We start from the raw sequence: 16,158 nt of genomic DNA on the forward strand, positions 1-16,158 counted from the left end.
GGAAAGTGGGGATGGAGCATAAATAAAACTTGCTTGGCCACCAACAGATAATTGTTGAAATGAAGTATTAGGTATATAGGTGGTTTTATTACAGTATTTCCACTAGAAGTTTGAAGAAGTTTGTAGAAGTTTGAAGTTTTCCAAAATAAAAAAATTGTAATAGAATCACAGAAATCGATTCTTAATTGAGGTGGCCAACTGTCCATTTTCTCTAAGCCAACACAGATAATTCAGTTAATGAAGATATTTGAAAATGAGGTACTCCTATTTTACTCAAGGCACTATCAAGGTATCGTGAAAGTTCATTACCAGTCTTTATTTGAAATCCTGTCAGACTTCTGCATATCTTAAATAAAGTACATTTGGACATACCCACTTCCTTCCAAAAATGTATATATACAAAAACACACATAACACTATAAACGAAAGTGATTTCAACTTGGTTTGAGAATATCAAACACCTTCTAGCAACATAGACGCACTTTAGGTATTACTGCCCTAAACCCCCAGCTAGGGAGTTAGGTCTGCAGGGAGAAGCCACCCTGGGGTTCAGGAACCTCCTACTGGTCCCTGGTAATGCGGCGGCGGCCATCCCTTCCACTCCCTGTGTGCGCACTGGGAAAGTGACACGTACAGCAAAGGGCATGGCCCCAGTATAAAAGGCGGGCATGTCATCAGGCTGTGCTCCATGTGGCAGTACTTGTCCCAGCACAGGGCTTATGTGGAGCTGGCAATAAAGAGATCTGCCCCAGGCCTCCGTGGTGCCTTGCGGGGTAGTGACAGGCACTACTGCTTTCAGTGGACACACCGCGAGACCGTGCGCCCCCTTGCTCAGCATCGCTGGAAGTCACATGCTTTTTTTGTATCTAGACTCTTTGGGAAGGACGGTGTGAAGAAATAAAGTTCAAGTCCGTAAGTGACGTGTGTCTTGTCCCCTCCGTGTCCCTTTTTGCACATCTGCACCCCAGTCAAGGCCAGATCGCTGAGAGGCCTCCTTTGGCAGGAGAAGGCAGACTCTGAGGAGGCACTAACGCCCGCTGAGAACTGGTTTGGTGTGTGTTTTCCTTCCCATACCACGTGCATTATTTGATTATTGAGATCCAATTCCCATAACATAACATCAGCCATTTTATTTTATTTTATTTGTCTTTTTGCCTTTTCTAGGGCCGTGCCCGTGGCATATGGAAGTTCCCAGGCCAGGGGTCGAGTCGGAGCTGTTGCCGCCGACCTACACCACAGCCACAGCAACGCCAGAGAGACCTGCATCTTCGACCTACAGCACAGCTCATGGCAACGCAGGATCTTTAACCCGGCGAGCGAGGCCAGGGATCGAACCCGCAACCCCATGGTTCCTAGTCGGACTCGTTAACCACTGAGCCACGCCGGGAACTCCAGCATTAGCCATTTTGAAGTGCACAATTCAGGGGCAGTTAGTACATTCACCCTGTCATGCAAGTCGCCTCCTCCATCTAGTTCTAAAACACCCCCCAAACCTGTACCCATTAATCAGTTGCTCCTCGTTTGCTTCTCCTCCAGCCCCTGGCAACCACCTGGCTTCCTGTCTCTACAGATTCCCCTATTCCGAGGATTTCCTATGACTGGAACCTTTTCTGTCTAGCTTCCTTCGCTTAGCATTATGGCTTGAATTCCTCACATTATAGCATGTCCCAGAACTTCATGCCTTTTTACGATCTACTTCCTCTACACATCACAACACGCAACCTAATGTCTAGTGCAAAGAAATGACAATAAATGTTGAAATGCAAGTGCACGCTGGCAGAATTCCCACCCTGTGAAACTAGGGTAGGTTCAAATTCAGGTAGGTTCCTTTCTCAGAACAGGCAGGACTCTGGGGGTGCTTCAGGTCTTACACGGAGGGATGGGAGACCCACCTCTTAAAGGACTAGCATTTAAAAGTGTTTCAGGCGTTCCTGTCATGGCTCAGCGGGTTAAGAACCCGATTAGTATCATGGGAATGCGGGTTCCCTCCCTGGCCTCGCTCAGTGGGTTAAGGATGTGGTGTCGCCAGGAGCTGTGGTGTAGGTGGCAGATGCTGTTCGGACCCCGTGTGGCTGTGGCGTAGGCTGGCAGCTGCAGCTCCAATTGGACCTCTAGCCTGGGAACACGCTGGCAGTCACTTCACGGTTCTGGGTTCCTGCGACTGGGATCGACATCTGCTCCATCACCAAGGAATCCTCCTGGGCTCATTCCCTCACACTCATCCAGCAGCCATCACATGCCAGGCCCTGTGTCCCTAGGAGATGCAGCCACGCCTGACATAGGCATGGTCCCTACCACCATGAGGCTTCGGAGCTGGGGAGATGGACACTTAAGCTCATTCCTGATCAGTTATTTAACTCAACTGCCATAAGCACCAGGACCAAGAAGACGGCGCTGGGCTCAGCAAGACAGGGCCTGGGCAAGGGAGGCTTCTAGGAAGTGAGACTGGATGTGATCATGAAAGGGTGGATAGGAATTCCCAGGCACAGATGGAGGAAGAGTGGTTCAGGGAAGGAGGAGCAGCTGCAGGGAGCATGGGGAGGTGGGAGAGCCGGGCTGCACATGGCAGGGGTGCAGTCGAGAGCCCAAAGCACACAGGGAGGGAGGCCACGTCAGTCTGTCGTCCTGGGATGACCAGTGAGGAACCAGAGCGGACAGACGATTGATTCTCGCCTCCCCTCCCCCATACTCATCATCTGAACGATGCTGTCTAATGGGCCGCCTCTCTTGTTTAGGGCTTTTCCTTCTCTGTCCTTTTGCCTCTAGGTCATTAGGTTCCTGCAAGGTGCTTGGGAGCTGATCAAGACTTCAAGCTAAAGATGGTGATGCTGAGTCGCCTGAGGGTCATTCTTCAAGCCTCTCTGTGCAGGGCACTGTGGAGAAGGTTCCAGATTCCGAGGTCCATGTCAGCGAGACCTTGCAGCCTCTACACCTGCACTTATAAAACCCGGAACCGAGACTGTGAGTACACGGCCGCCCTGGGACAGGGGAAGGCTGGTTGTTTCCTGACAGTGTCCTGTATTGAGTGTTGGCACCTCTGATGTCAGTGGCATCCCAGACTGGGGTTGGAGGTCTTGAGAACTGTGACAAGAACCCAAAATTTCTCTGTTTGTCTTCTACAACAAGCGTGCAAAGTTCTTTTGTCCCCCTAGCTTTACTGAGATAAACCCATATGGGATGCGGTATCAGCTTAGTAAGACGGACATCGTGATGATTTGATACACGCATATGTTGCAAAGTGATCATCACGATAAGGTGTGGAAAGCAGGTTCACTGACCAACTTTAACTTGTGAAACGGATGTCACACAGAAGTGGGTCAAGGGAGATGTCGCAGCTTCAGATACTTTGAACCTGACCTTTATTGTCTCTTTCTGTTAGCAACCATCTTTTTACTAAGGTCGATCCATAGACTGCAAGGCATTTCCATGAGTCTGAACATTCTGGAAGTTGCATACAAATGTCTGCAAATAGTTCAGTAGCTTCTTGCTGCGGACTAAGCCATCCTTCGTTACAAACCGTGGAAGGGTAACTTCTCGCTGACCAGCTTGCCTAGCGTGTAGGGCACTGGGAATGTTTCCTGGAATTTGGCCTCTGTCTGCCAGTGCCGAATTGAAATGCAGAGACAGAGTTTTGGGTAAAGGAGAAAAAAATAGCTTCATTGCTTTGCCAGACAAAGGAGGGTCACAGCAGGCTAATGCCTTAAAGACTCTGCCTCCCATTAGAAAGAACTGCAGGGAGTTTTATAGCAAGAAGGAGAGAAACAGGATTTCAGATAGGAATCAGGATTAAGACAAACACGCATTCACCTTTCTTCGGGGGAATCGTACTCATCAAAGCTGGAGTCTGGAGATCTCAGCATGATCACGATGGTGGGCTTCGGGGTCATTGCCTAGAATAACAGCACTTTCCAAAAGGGCATAGTGATCAGAGATCAGAACAAACTAGGAAAGTTCACCATGAAAAACATCATGTGCTAATCGTCTTTAACCCACAGGCAAGTATGATCAGGGTGCCTAATCTTTAACTTACAGGGGACTGTGCTTGGGAGGCAGTTAAGACTCTAAGCTGTTCGGTTGTGAAGTACCCCTTTCAAAAAGAAGCTTTTCTCTCAGGGGTATGAGGCGCCTGCATCATGAACACAGCAGAGCAAGTGAGACAGCAGGTGGTCCTCCCTGAACCTTGGCTCTGCTGCCATGGGGGCGGGTCCTTCTGTGCCCTCGGGGCTGGACTGTGCACTGCAGATGCTGCATATCCTCCCTACAAGTCCCAGGACCTCCCTAAAAGTCCCCTGGGCGGTACAGTATCCCTGGTACGGAACCACTGAGTTGACAGGGGAGGATGATGGGTGTGGTAGCGGACACATGACTTGAGTGGCACCGTTAAGTATATCTGCCAAATAGCTATCTTCGCTATTTTCCACTGTTCACTGTGAATTCACACAGTTTTCAAATGTTGCTTTCTTTCCAGATTCCGGGTTTCTCAACTTTTCCTCCTTGAGTTTACGCTCTCTGACCCTATTTTCACATAAAAAAGGAATGTATTAGTAATTCTAACCTAGCTAAATCCATTGCCTTGACTGCATCATAAACATAGTTTTATTGTAAGTTTATTTTGTTTCCGCCAGCACTGACTGTGTTGTCGTTAAACCGAACTGGCCTGAGTCATAATAAATGTCTGGTTGTTGGGTGTGGCTTCCTACCAGCAGGCCCACATCCTACCCAGATGGGCTTATTCTCAACACTGGCACTTTGTGGTCTACGGCTTAAAATGGAAAAAAAAAAAAAAAAAAGTCATATTTATGTAGTCCTTAACAGCAAGGTTTTTTTAACAGAGACTTGAAAGTTACGGGTCTGAGATCCAATGTGCTCCTGTCTTTAGGGTAGTGTCCTTTCAGCACTGACAAAAACACAACGGGGGAGCGGAGCAGGGATCAGGGGCTTCCCTTGATCAATCTCCCACATCAGATGTTCTTGTTTGTAGGCTTCTAAGCAAGACAGGAGACGGGTTCTGGCGTTTAGACCGTCCCTCCCTGTTTCACCGGCGAGAACACTTGGTCTTTGCTGCCCTGGACCACTGAGCATGTCCTGTTCGGATACCCTGGCCCCTCCTCTGTTAGGCGGTCAAGGCAATAGTCGCTGCTTCCGGAGGCGCAGAACCCCAGCAGAAGGCCCAGTGTGCCCTTGTGAACAGGAATGACCCGGTGGGTGGAGGGTTAGAGAGGAGACCGCGCAAAGCCCGGGGCCAGTGCCTGCGGCGCAGAGCGAAGCCGCGCTGGCAGCCACCCTGCTACCATGGCTGTTGTCCTCCTCACCATCGCTCCTGTTGTCCTGCGCTCAGCACCCCCTCAGACGTCTGACTGTTTCGAATGCCGGGTGAAGCAGAGTAAGGGGTGACTGAGGAGGTTGTTGGGGCGAGTTCCGGAGCAGCCTTTCACCGGGGCCTGTGCCCTGTGCTCAGCCTTCCCTCCCCACCCCAAGTAATCCCGAGTGCCAACTCCAACTGCCTCCTTTGTGCCTGGTCGCAAGTCTGGCCCTGGCTTGTAGGAAAGCGTAGGACGCAGGTCCGTTGAGCAGGTAAAGCAAACACACATTACATGAGGAAGGGGGGGGGGCGCTCAGTGATGTGAGCGAGGCTAGTGTGAGTTCTGAAGCAGGAAAGACCACAGGGGTTGGAGAAGATGTGGAGACCAGTTTGGGAAGATGGAGCAGAGAAGAGGGAGGGAGGAGGAGGAGAACAACCCAGAGGTGTGGTGTGACGGGTGGGGCGCAGCGGCCTAAAACCTAGGCTGGTGGTCATGGCAGGGCAAGGAAGAGACGAAGCTGAAAGATGCCTACGGGAAAGTAATGCGGTGCTGAGTAGGGAGCCGGGAAATAAAGATGAGAGGGGACTGGGCCCTTTCCAGTGACGCTCTTTAGCTCACACATTCAACTGGCAGGTGACGGAAGGGCAGCGCAATTCCAGACTGCGTATCAGTGGGGACGCAGGTCGTTGGGTGTACACGCGCAGGGGAGGAGAACCGACTTTCCCTCTGCTCTTCCGGGGTCTCGGCTCAGACCTCTGCAGTAAGACAGAGTAACAGGCGAAAGACAGATAGCACTCCCCTGGATAGGTCCTGTACACAGGGCAGAGCCCCAGGACACCTAACCCCCCAACGTGGCCCCGCGCGCCACCTGCAGCACCATCTCCGGCTCAAGACAAAGGACATGTGGGTGGGGAGGTGAGTTACCCGAGGTCACCAGGAAAAGCCCCGTGAACAGGGGGAGGCTGTTGTGCAGATCCGAGTCCTGAGATGGCCCCTGACGACCTTCTGGGGCTTTGGTCATCCTCCTCTCCCTGGAAGAGGGGAGGAGACACCCTCACAAAGGGAGCATTTCCCCTGTAAATGTAAATTTCCCTTCCCAAAGGGTCATTTCCACTCTCTTTCCCAAGCTTCCCCAAACGATCTGCTCTGAATCATCTTTGTGCCAAGCGGATGTATCTGGGGGTGGCAGAGTCGGCTCCCCCTCACCACCCTCCAATATGCCTCTCTGACATATGGATTATTTGAGGCAGTGCAGACACTGGAGACGCTCTGGAAACAGAGCATGAGGTCCTGGTCTGTTGTAGGCGACGCGGACGTTAGAAGGGAGGCCTGCACCAGGAGGCAGGCGAGCTGCTACCAGCATGAATTCCCTCTTCTCCCCTCTGAAGTCCCAGACCCAGTCCTGGTCCTCAGAGCAAGACGGCCCAGCTGCCTTTTGGGTCCCACATCTTGGTCGGGGCTCCAGTGAACAAGTAGGTGGTTCGTTTTGCTGTCTCCTGGTAATCTGTCATTTTTGATGGGGGCTGGGGTCTCAGCTAAGGACCTAGAGGCTGAGGGAAAATGATTTGTACTCCCCTACGGTGGTGTACTGTGATACTCTTCACACGCCTATAATTATGACTATACTTATGTAATAAATATTGGAAAGAGAAGATCGGAGTGCTAAGATTCAAAAAGAAGAAGAAAAGGACCATGTTACGGGACGGAAGTCAGAGAAAATTTTCCTGAGGAGATACGAGCCCAAATCTAAATGTAATAGTCAACCCTGAGCTCAGGGAGGGGAAACTGATATCCGAGGTGGCTGAGGAGCAGGAACTGGGCCACTAAGGCAGGAATGAGCTTTCCCTGTTTCAAGTGCTGAAAAGGACACCCCGGTGGTAGGAGCACCAAGTACATCAAGCCAGGAGCAGTCATGTAAAGGAGAAGCAGAACCAGCACCTCCTCACCATGCAAACTAAAGGGCTTTCATTAGTGACACTTGCCTAAGGACAGTGTGGTATCGCTCCCTTAAACCAGGGTTGATAGAAGCACTTTTTTTTTCTTTCCATTTTTGGCCGCCCCGGTATATGGAGTTCCCTGGCCAGTGCCCCACAGTGGGAGCTCCAAATCACTCTTCTATTATTGTCATTATTATTTTGCATTTTAGGGTTGCACCCATGGCATATGGAAGTTCCCAGGCTAGGGTGGAATCAGAGCCACAGCTGCTGGCCTACGCCACAGCCACAGCAATGCAGGATCCGAGCCAAGTCTGTGACCTATACCACAGCTCACACCAATGTGGATGCTTAACCCACTGCGCGGGGACAGGGATTGAACCTGTGTCCTCACAGATACTAGTCTGATTCATCTCCGCCGCAGCACAACAGGAACTCTCACACTTTTATTATGACAAGTATAGTTAGTTTAGTTGATTTACCATATTGTGCCAATTTCACAGATGGCCAGTAGGCACATGAAAAGATGCTTAACTTCACTATCAAAGAAATACAAATCAAAACTACAATGAGGAGTTCCCGTCATGCCGCAGCAGAAACGAATCTGACGAGGAACCATGAGGTTGTGGGTTCCATCCCTGGCCTCACTCAGTGGGTTAAGGATCCAGCATTGCTGTGAGTTGTGGTGTAGGTTGCAGACGCGGCTTGGATCTCACGTTGCTGTGGCTGTGCTCATGTGGTGTAGGCCGGCAGCTGTAGCTCCGATTAGACCCCTAGCCTGGGAACCTCCATATGCCGCAAGTGCGGCCGTAGAAAAAAAAAAAGACCAAAAAAAAAAAAAGAAAGTCTACAAATAACAAATGCTGCAGAGGGTGTGGGAGAGAGAGAAGCCTCCTACACTATTGATGGGAACGGAAGTTGATGCAATCACTATGGAAAACAGTATGGAGGTTCCCCAGAAAAGAAGACAGAATTACCACTCCCTTTATTTCATTTTCCCCACAGAAGGAAAAGCCGGAAACTTCCTGTTAGAACACTTAATCACCTTCCTACTTTGAGGGGAAGTATAAGCAACGATCAAAAAGACATTCCTGGAGTTCCCTGGTGGCGTAGCGGGTTAAGGACCTGGCATCACTGCTATGGCATGCATTTGATCCACATGGCTGGCTTGGGCACGTCCACATGCCATGGGCGCGGCCAAAAAAATAAAAGAAAGAAAGAAAGATTTCAATCCCTGTTTGGTTAACCTGGAGGAAGAGGAAGGGGGGGGGAGAGAACAAAAATGTGAGTTTATCTCTTGGCAAAAGCTGGCTTTGCTGTGGGACAGTGAGCAAGGGCCCCTTGGTGGGGGATGCTTTGCTTTCCTGAAGGAGGAGGGCTGCGGCAAAGGACGCCTGGAAGCTGACCTTGACAACTGAGGGGCCTCAACTCATGGTCATAAAAGAAACTGAAGGAACAGGCCCCGGTTCCTTGGGCTGGTGTTTGTGTGGCTGAGAGTGGATTCCAGGCATTTCCTGAATGGAGTGGGGACGACTAAGGGGGAGAGAGGGTATCGTCTTAGGGGTCTGCTCGTCATTCCCTTCTCCGCTTTGCTTCACGGGCGACCCTCGTGAGCTGGTTGTGAGGCGCATGCTCGACACCTCAGCCTGGGTCTCAGCATCGCAGAGGGGACAGTGTGGCCGGGTCTCTGGAGGCAGCTTTGAAACTGAATCAGGACTGTTCCAGGGGTTTCTTATTGGCAGTTGAGTCAGACTGTGATATTAAGGTACTGTACCAGGAGTTCCCGTCGTGGCGCAGTGGTGAACAAGTCCGACTAGGAACCATGAGGTTGCGGGTTCGGTCCCTGCCCTTGCTCAGTGGGTTAAGGATCCGGCGTTGCCGTGAGCTGTGGTGTCGGTCGCAGACGCGGCTCGGATCCCGCGTTGCTGTGGCTCTGGTGTAGGCCGGTGGCTACAGCTCCGATTCGACCCCTAGCCTGAGAACGTCCATATGCCGCGGGAGCGGCCCAAGAAATAGCTAAAAAGACCAAAAAAAAAAAAAAAATACTGTACCAGTTCAAATGGTGAGTCTGTTGTCGATTCTGAAACATTACATTCTTACTCTTCTCTAAGGAACGAGTTTTTTTATACTAAGTAAAACCTTTGGGTTCAGATCTCTCTAATCTACCTGAAAAAGTAATGTTCTTAAAAGAAGAATGCCCTGAGTCTGCAGAGACCGCGGTTTCTCCACTTTGGCATTACTGTGACATTTGGCAGTATTTGGCGTTCTCTGCACTTTAGGATGCTTAGCTGCATGCCTGGTTTCTGCCCACTAGATGTCAGGAGCACCCTCCTCCGGCCGTGGTAACTAACACAAAAGCAAAAACAAGAACAAAACCAACTCTAAACACTGCCCCACGTCTTCTAGGGGCAGAACTGCTCCCTTTGTTGACAACCACTGGTCTACTTTCGGGAGAGCGCGTGCCTATGTTTGCCCAAAGAAACGCAAAGCAAAACCAAGGTTAGCATTTTGAATGTCTAGCTTTCAGGAGCTACGCACCCAAGCAAAAGAAATGTCTCCTGTGTAGGAGGAAACCAGAGGCAAGCTTGCTTTGTAGAAAGAGTGGAGTGCCGGTGACCCTGCCACGCACAGGGGGGTTCGACTGAGCAGCAGCTGCCTTGGCACTTTCTCAAGTCCTCAGACTCATTCTGGGTGCTGGGCTGAGGTGCAGAGGGTCCCTGGTAATGCTTTATCCTTTTATTTTTCTTTGTACAGCCACACCCACGGCATACGGAAGTTCCCAGGCTAAGGGTGAAATGGGAGATGCAGCTGCGGACTCCGCCACAGCCAGGATAACACGGGATCCATGCCGCATCTGCGAAACACGCTGCAGCTTGCGCCAACGCCAGATCCTTAATGCACTGGATCGAACCTGCATCTTCACAGAGATAGCGTCTGGTCCCTAACCTGCTGAGCCATGATGGGAACTCCAGTAGTGATTTATCTGGATTCATACTCCATCTAGTTTTCCTCTTGGTCTGGGTGCCTCCCTTGGTCCACGCTGCTTCTAAAGGGCAGGGAGCTGGACCTGGCCACCCCAGTTCTACACGTGGGCCTGTCCATCATGCGTGGGTGTCTCAACAGCGCCCTCTGTATTATAAGAAGCTTGCTGAGATGTATCAGGGACTTGCCACAAACACCTGCTGCTTGACTCTTGGGTAGAAAAATCACCATCAGTGATGTCATCCGTGCCCGTGTGGGACAGAGAGTGTGTGGACACCTTAAAACACAAAGCCATAGCTATTCAGGTGACAGAAAGTACCGCAGGGACCTGAGCAACGCTAATATTCTACCCAGGCTTTGCAGGATGGCTGCCTAATCCTCACAGCTGCTCACACGGGACACAAACTCAGCATACACGCCTCCGTGGGGCCAGGTCGCCCCTGCGGTGGGGTTCCAGCTAGTGGGCCTCTGGGTGACAGGCGCAGTGTGCTTTCTCCTAGTGCACCCTCTCTGGGAGAGCGCGGACCTGGTCCCGGCGGGCGAGCGCCAGTCGCCCATCAACATCCGCTGGAGGGACAGTGTCTATGATCCTGGCTTAAAACCGCTCACCATCTCTTACGACCCGACCACCTGCCTCCACGTCTGGAATAACGGGTACTCGTTCCTCGTGGAATTTGAAGATTCTACAGATAAATCAGGTGAGAGACAGACCTGTGCGCTCATGTGGCGTTTAAGGGGCAGTCTGATGTCAGCACAGGCCACGTCACAAGGCCTCCATGGGAGCGTGGTCTGCTTTTGTCAGCAGTAGCCTGGGCTTCATTGGACTCACTTTTCCAATGTCCCCTCTGGTTTCAATGAATGTTTTCTTCTAGTATAGGTAGTATTTTTTATTAGTGAGTATATATCTCTATATAACCGATTCTAAAAGTAATAAAGAAAGGCTGTGAAATTAAAAGTTTTGCTGTTAATTTCTTTTGTACATGTGTATTGCATATGTACAAATTTTTTCTACTTGCTGACTTTATAAGACATTTTTTATTTAGACAGTAACATTGCTTAATCAGATTGAACTGATGAGATTACACCTTTGAAATGGGGCACAAAGCATATTCATGTGTGCATGAGGTTACATCTTAACTAATTAACACTAGTGGTATGAAAGAAAAATGGAAACTCGTGTTCTGGTAATTCTGTTAAACAATGTTACCTAGTTTAAATGAAACAACATAAAAGCTACTTTTAAATACAAACATTATATTGCTTTTTTGTTTGTTTGTTTGTTTGTTTGTTTGTTTGTCTTTCTGCTATTTCTTGGGCCTCTCCCGTGGCATATGGAGGTTCCCAGGCTAGGGGTCTAATCGGAGCTATAGCCACCGGCCTACGCCAGAGCCACAGCAACATGGGATCCGAGCCGCGTCTGCAACCGACAACACAGCTCACGGTAACGCCGAATCGTTAACCCACTGAGCAAGGGCAGGGATCGAACCCGCAACCTTATGGTTCCTAGTTGGATTCGTTAACCATTGCGCCACGACCGGAACTCCTATATTTCTTTTGAATGTTCTTTCAGCCTACCCGAATATAAACTAATGTGAATGATTTCAAGGTTCACCTGAAACTTTTAGTGTCTATTGAAAACCGAATGTGAATAATTCTATACGTGTTTCTTTTTTCTTTTTGTAAACTGAATTTGATAGTATCAAATAGTCCTAATTAGTCTAAAATAATTGTTTTTAAAAAATATTGTGTCTTGAGGAACGGTTTTCAACAAGTGCCAGTTTTGCTACCTCTTCCTCCCCAGGGACTAAGGACACTTGGTAACATATGCAGGCATTTTTGTCTGTCCCACCATGGTGGGGGGTGCTATTGGCATCTTGTGAGCCGAAGACAGGAATAGTGCAAAAGATACTGCAATGTACTGGACAGCTTTCACCATGAGTTATCTAGCCTCAAATGTCAATACAGCTAAGAATCATTTCAGCTAAGAAACTTGATTTCTTCTCATGAAGATGAAGAAATGCATCCATGAAAGTGTTAATGAAGTTAAACATGTAACTTAAAGTAAAAATAGGAAGTGTTTGTCCTACATTTATCCTAGCTCTAGGATTCTCAACTATATCTTGGTTTTATTTGCATTTTCCTAGTGATGCTATGGCCTAACTGCAAAGAGTCTGCTCCTCCAATAGGATTCCTCTCTCTCTGGTTCTCTGCCCCCTGGCACACTTCTCTGCTGTGATTCAGGAAGTGTTCCAGTCTGTCCTTAAGGGCTTAGGTGTTACTACATCCCCCATTTTCCTTTTTCTCCTCTCAAACCCTGAACATCTTACTTTCATATCTCAAACTAAAAAGAAATTACTTCTTCCCAGATTCATCGGTATCTTTCCTAATTGTTCTAAAGTCTTGAGTGTGCCTCCATGTCAACTGGAAGCCTGTAATAGGACATTGTGTATAAGGACTCAAGAAATCTCAACAGCAAGCTACATCCCTGTGTTCCAGCTGGCCATCTCACACCATAGTGAGCTCGACCTGTCTTTCTCTCACCTTCTCAAAGAGCTCTACCATGACCTCTGCCAGAACCAGACTAACAGGTACACCCAGTCTACAGAACACCAACTCTCATACCTTCACTCTGGATGCAGAGCAGTCCTCTCAGTTAATTAGTCTCAATCCTGTCTGGGTCCCTGGCAACCTTCTTTTTTTTTTCTTTTTCTTTTTTTTTTTTTTTTTTTTTTTGGCCATACCTGCAGCATGCGTAAGTTCCCGGCCAGCGATCAAATCTGTGTCACAGCAATGACAACACTAGATCTTAACCACTAGGCCACCAGGTAACTCCCAAACTTCTTTCTTTTCTTCTGAGGACCCCAAATAATGGTCAGCCTTCTATTCTCTTTGACAGTCTAGGGACTAGCCATTGCCAATATATTATTTCTTCATTGAGTTGGAAACCTTAGAAAGTTACTCAATGGAATTCTTAACAAAGTGAGTTAATCCTCAAGATCATTCAAGGCAAATAACTTTTTATTTTATTTTTTAGTCACTTTTTTTTCCTTTTGAACAACAGATTCAAGAATTCTTATCCATCCATCTGCCTGGGCAATCTCATATGGAAAACAAATGACTAACACTTCCCTCATAATTATTCTTTAGATACCTTCAAACACAACTACCTAAATCATTTCTTGATCTTACCTTCCCTAGGTTAGTCAGTCTCACATTATTTTTACAAAATATGCAAGAAAAAATTGTAGAGAGGTTGCTAATTTTCTACTTATTTTGTCAGGAAGGATCAAATAGCTCTTTTTCATTATGCTTTTTTTTTTTTTTTTTTTTTTGGCCATGCCTGTGACATGCAGAAGTTCCTGGGCCAGGGACAGAACCCATGCCACAGCAGCAACCTGAGTCACAGCAGTGACGACACCAGATCTTAACCCACTGAGCCACCAGGGAACTCCTCGTTATGCTTTAATAATTTTTTCTTTGAGATACCAGCAAACTTTTTTTTTTAAACAACTACACCTGTGGCATATGGAAGTTCCTGGGCCAGAGGTTGCGTCTGCGACCTACAGCGCGGCTTGCAGCAATGCCAGATCATTAACCCACTGAACCAGGCCAGGGATTGAACCCAAATCCTCACAGAGACAACGTCGGGTCCTTAACCCACTAAATCACAATGGGAACTCCAAGATTACCATTAATCTTTAATAAGTAACTAACTTTCTTTCTCTCTTTTTCCACATTTCAGTGACTGCCTCCTATTTCCCGCTTATTCTTCACTGCTATTTCTCCATGCTGTTACGAAACAATCAAAAGCATTCAAAGAGGAAGAAAGAGTAAATGAACATAAAATATAAAGAAAAAGGAAAAGAAAGACATCCTAGAAATAAAGAAAGGCAAGAAACAATTCTAATTCTAGAAAAGATCTAATAAACACCAAGGTCTATAAACTTCAAAAAAGTAGGAAATGATGCTACAGCGTGCTTTAAAAAGAATGGGGAACAAAGTATACAAGGAAAGAGGCCGAGGACGGCATGTGACAAAAACAAAACATAGCAAACTTTGTGGGATGTAGTTAAAGCAGTGACTAGCGGGAAATTTATAGATGAAAATGCCTATACTGGAGAAGAAAAGAGCAGAAATCCATGAAATCAAAAGTTAGTTCCTGGGGAGTTCCCACCATGGCACAGTGGGTTAAGAATCTGATTGTAGTCACTGGGGTCAATGCAAAGACATGGGCTCGATCCCTGGCCTGGTGCAATGGGTTAAGGATCCAGCATTGCCACAACTGTGATATAGACTGAGCCTCAGATTCAGTCCCTGGCCTGAGAATTTCCATATGTTATGCGTGCAGCCAAAAAAAAAAAAAAAGTTATTGGGAAGAATCAGTAAAATTGACAGACCTTTAACTAGGTGGGCCACCAGAAAAAAGAGAGAAGACTCAAATTACTAAAATCAAGAATGAAAGAGGGCCATTACAACCTGTTTAACAGAAATGCAGAAGATAGTAAGAGAGGGGTGTGGGCATCTCAAACCACTGCCCTCTGCTGGGTACTGTTTTGTCATTTGGCTCCCTGAACAGGACAAGTTATTGATTTTAATGAATGCATGTGAGGGATACAGAATATTGTGAGGAAAGGCACTAAATTCTGCCTGGGCTGAGTCCCATGAGTGATCCCTATAATTTATCACCTCCTCTGAAATCAACCTCATCAGCCATGGCACCAGGCATTAAGGAGGAGAGATGAGTCCCGTTGCTCTCCTAATGGTGCATCCTGCCCCACCTTGTTTCACTTGCTTTACACTTATATGGCATCACCAATGAACCTAGTAAGAATGCTCTCACAAACGTTTTAAGGTCTCCTCTATTTTTTTTTTTTAACAGCCACACCTGCAGCATATGGAAGTTCCCAGGCTAGGGGCTGAATCAGAGCTGTAGCCACCAGCCTACACTGCAGCCATAGCAACACCGGATCCAAGCTGCATCTGCCACCTACACCACAGCTTACAGCAACACCAATCCTTAACCCTTTTAGGGAGGTAAGGGATTGAACCTGCTTCCTCACAGAAACAATGTCTGGTCCTTAACCCACTTAGCCACAATGGGAATGCCTCTCTGTAAACTTTTGGTCCTACATTTTAACTTCTTTGAAAGAGAACAACATAACGATTTTTAGCAAATTTACTGAGTGGCGCAACCATCACTAAATCCAATTTTAGAACATTTCCATCACCCCAAGTTTCCTACCCATTTCTTGCGTTTGCTTTTATTTGTATAGATCCTGTGTACTACCTTTCCCTTCATCAGCCCTTTCTCTGCTAGTCCCCTTGCCTCCACGTTCAAGGCAAAATAATGGGGTGAACATTATGTAGATTGCTTACTAGAAGCCTGATTCTTTTGTTTTATATACATGTTTTATATTTGTTATATAATTTTTTACAAGTTTAATTTTTCTCATCTTAAAGCACAGAAGGAACAAAGTATTAGCAGCCTCAAATAAATAAGTATGTATTTATTTGCTATATCTTATGACTGTAATACACTGTCTCCCTTCTGTGCCTGGTTTCTTGCCAACTCTATTTCCTCCCCTCATCCATGCATCTGCCCCGCCTGATGCCGCCCTTTTCCTCTTCCTTGCTCCTGCTGAGCTTATCAGCTTTGTTTCAATTAACAAACCCAACAGGCACTCTACAGTCCATTTCTTTAGTTCCTGGTTTCATGGAGGACCTACTAAGTAGCAGGCACTGTATAAAAAGGGGAGGAAGGGCTGATACCTGCCTTCAGGAGCTTACAGTGTGGTGGGGAGGCAGACTCTGGAAAAGAGGATGCTACTGAGGAGAGCTAAGTGCTGCGAGGGAAGTGCGGTCTGGTGGGAGAAGGCTTCCTGACAGAGGTGACACCTGGGCTCTCTGTGCAGAGGTGGAGGTGTGAAGTAGTGTGATGC

General features: G+C 47.7%; 1 protein-coding gene and 1 long non-coding RNA gene across 2 annotated transcripts in view; one reads left to right on the top strand and one right to left on the bottom strand.

Moving 5' to 3' along the window:
* The window catches only part of LOC106506903 (uncharacterized), a 67,799-nt gene that overhangs the window by 33,797 nt on the left and 17,844 nt on the right, over positions 1-16,158 (bottom strand). The gene's annotated exons all lie outside the window — the stretch shown is intronic.
* Positions 1-16,158, top strand: part of CA5B (carbonic anhydrase 5B) — a 34,525-nt gene that overhangs the window by 7,127 nt on the left and 11,240 nt on the right. The window contains 2 exon segments of the mRNA XM_005673450.4: positions 2,767-2,961; positions 10,720-10,917. Coding sequence (XP_005673507.2) covers positions 2,820-2,961; positions 10,720-10,917 — 340 coding nt within the window. The 5' untranslated portion in view covers positions 2,767-2,819.

The sequence above is a fragment of the Sus scrofa genome, chromosome X (assembly GCF_054392235.1).
Source record: "Sus scrofa isolate SSC_HxYL_T2T_F1_AM1 chromosome X, Sscrofa_HxYL_maternal_Yorkshire_Landrace_v2.0, whole genome shotgun sequence".
NCBI classification, from domain to species: Eukaryota; Metazoa; Chordata; class Mammalia; order Artiodactyla; family Suidae; genus Sus; species Sus scrofa.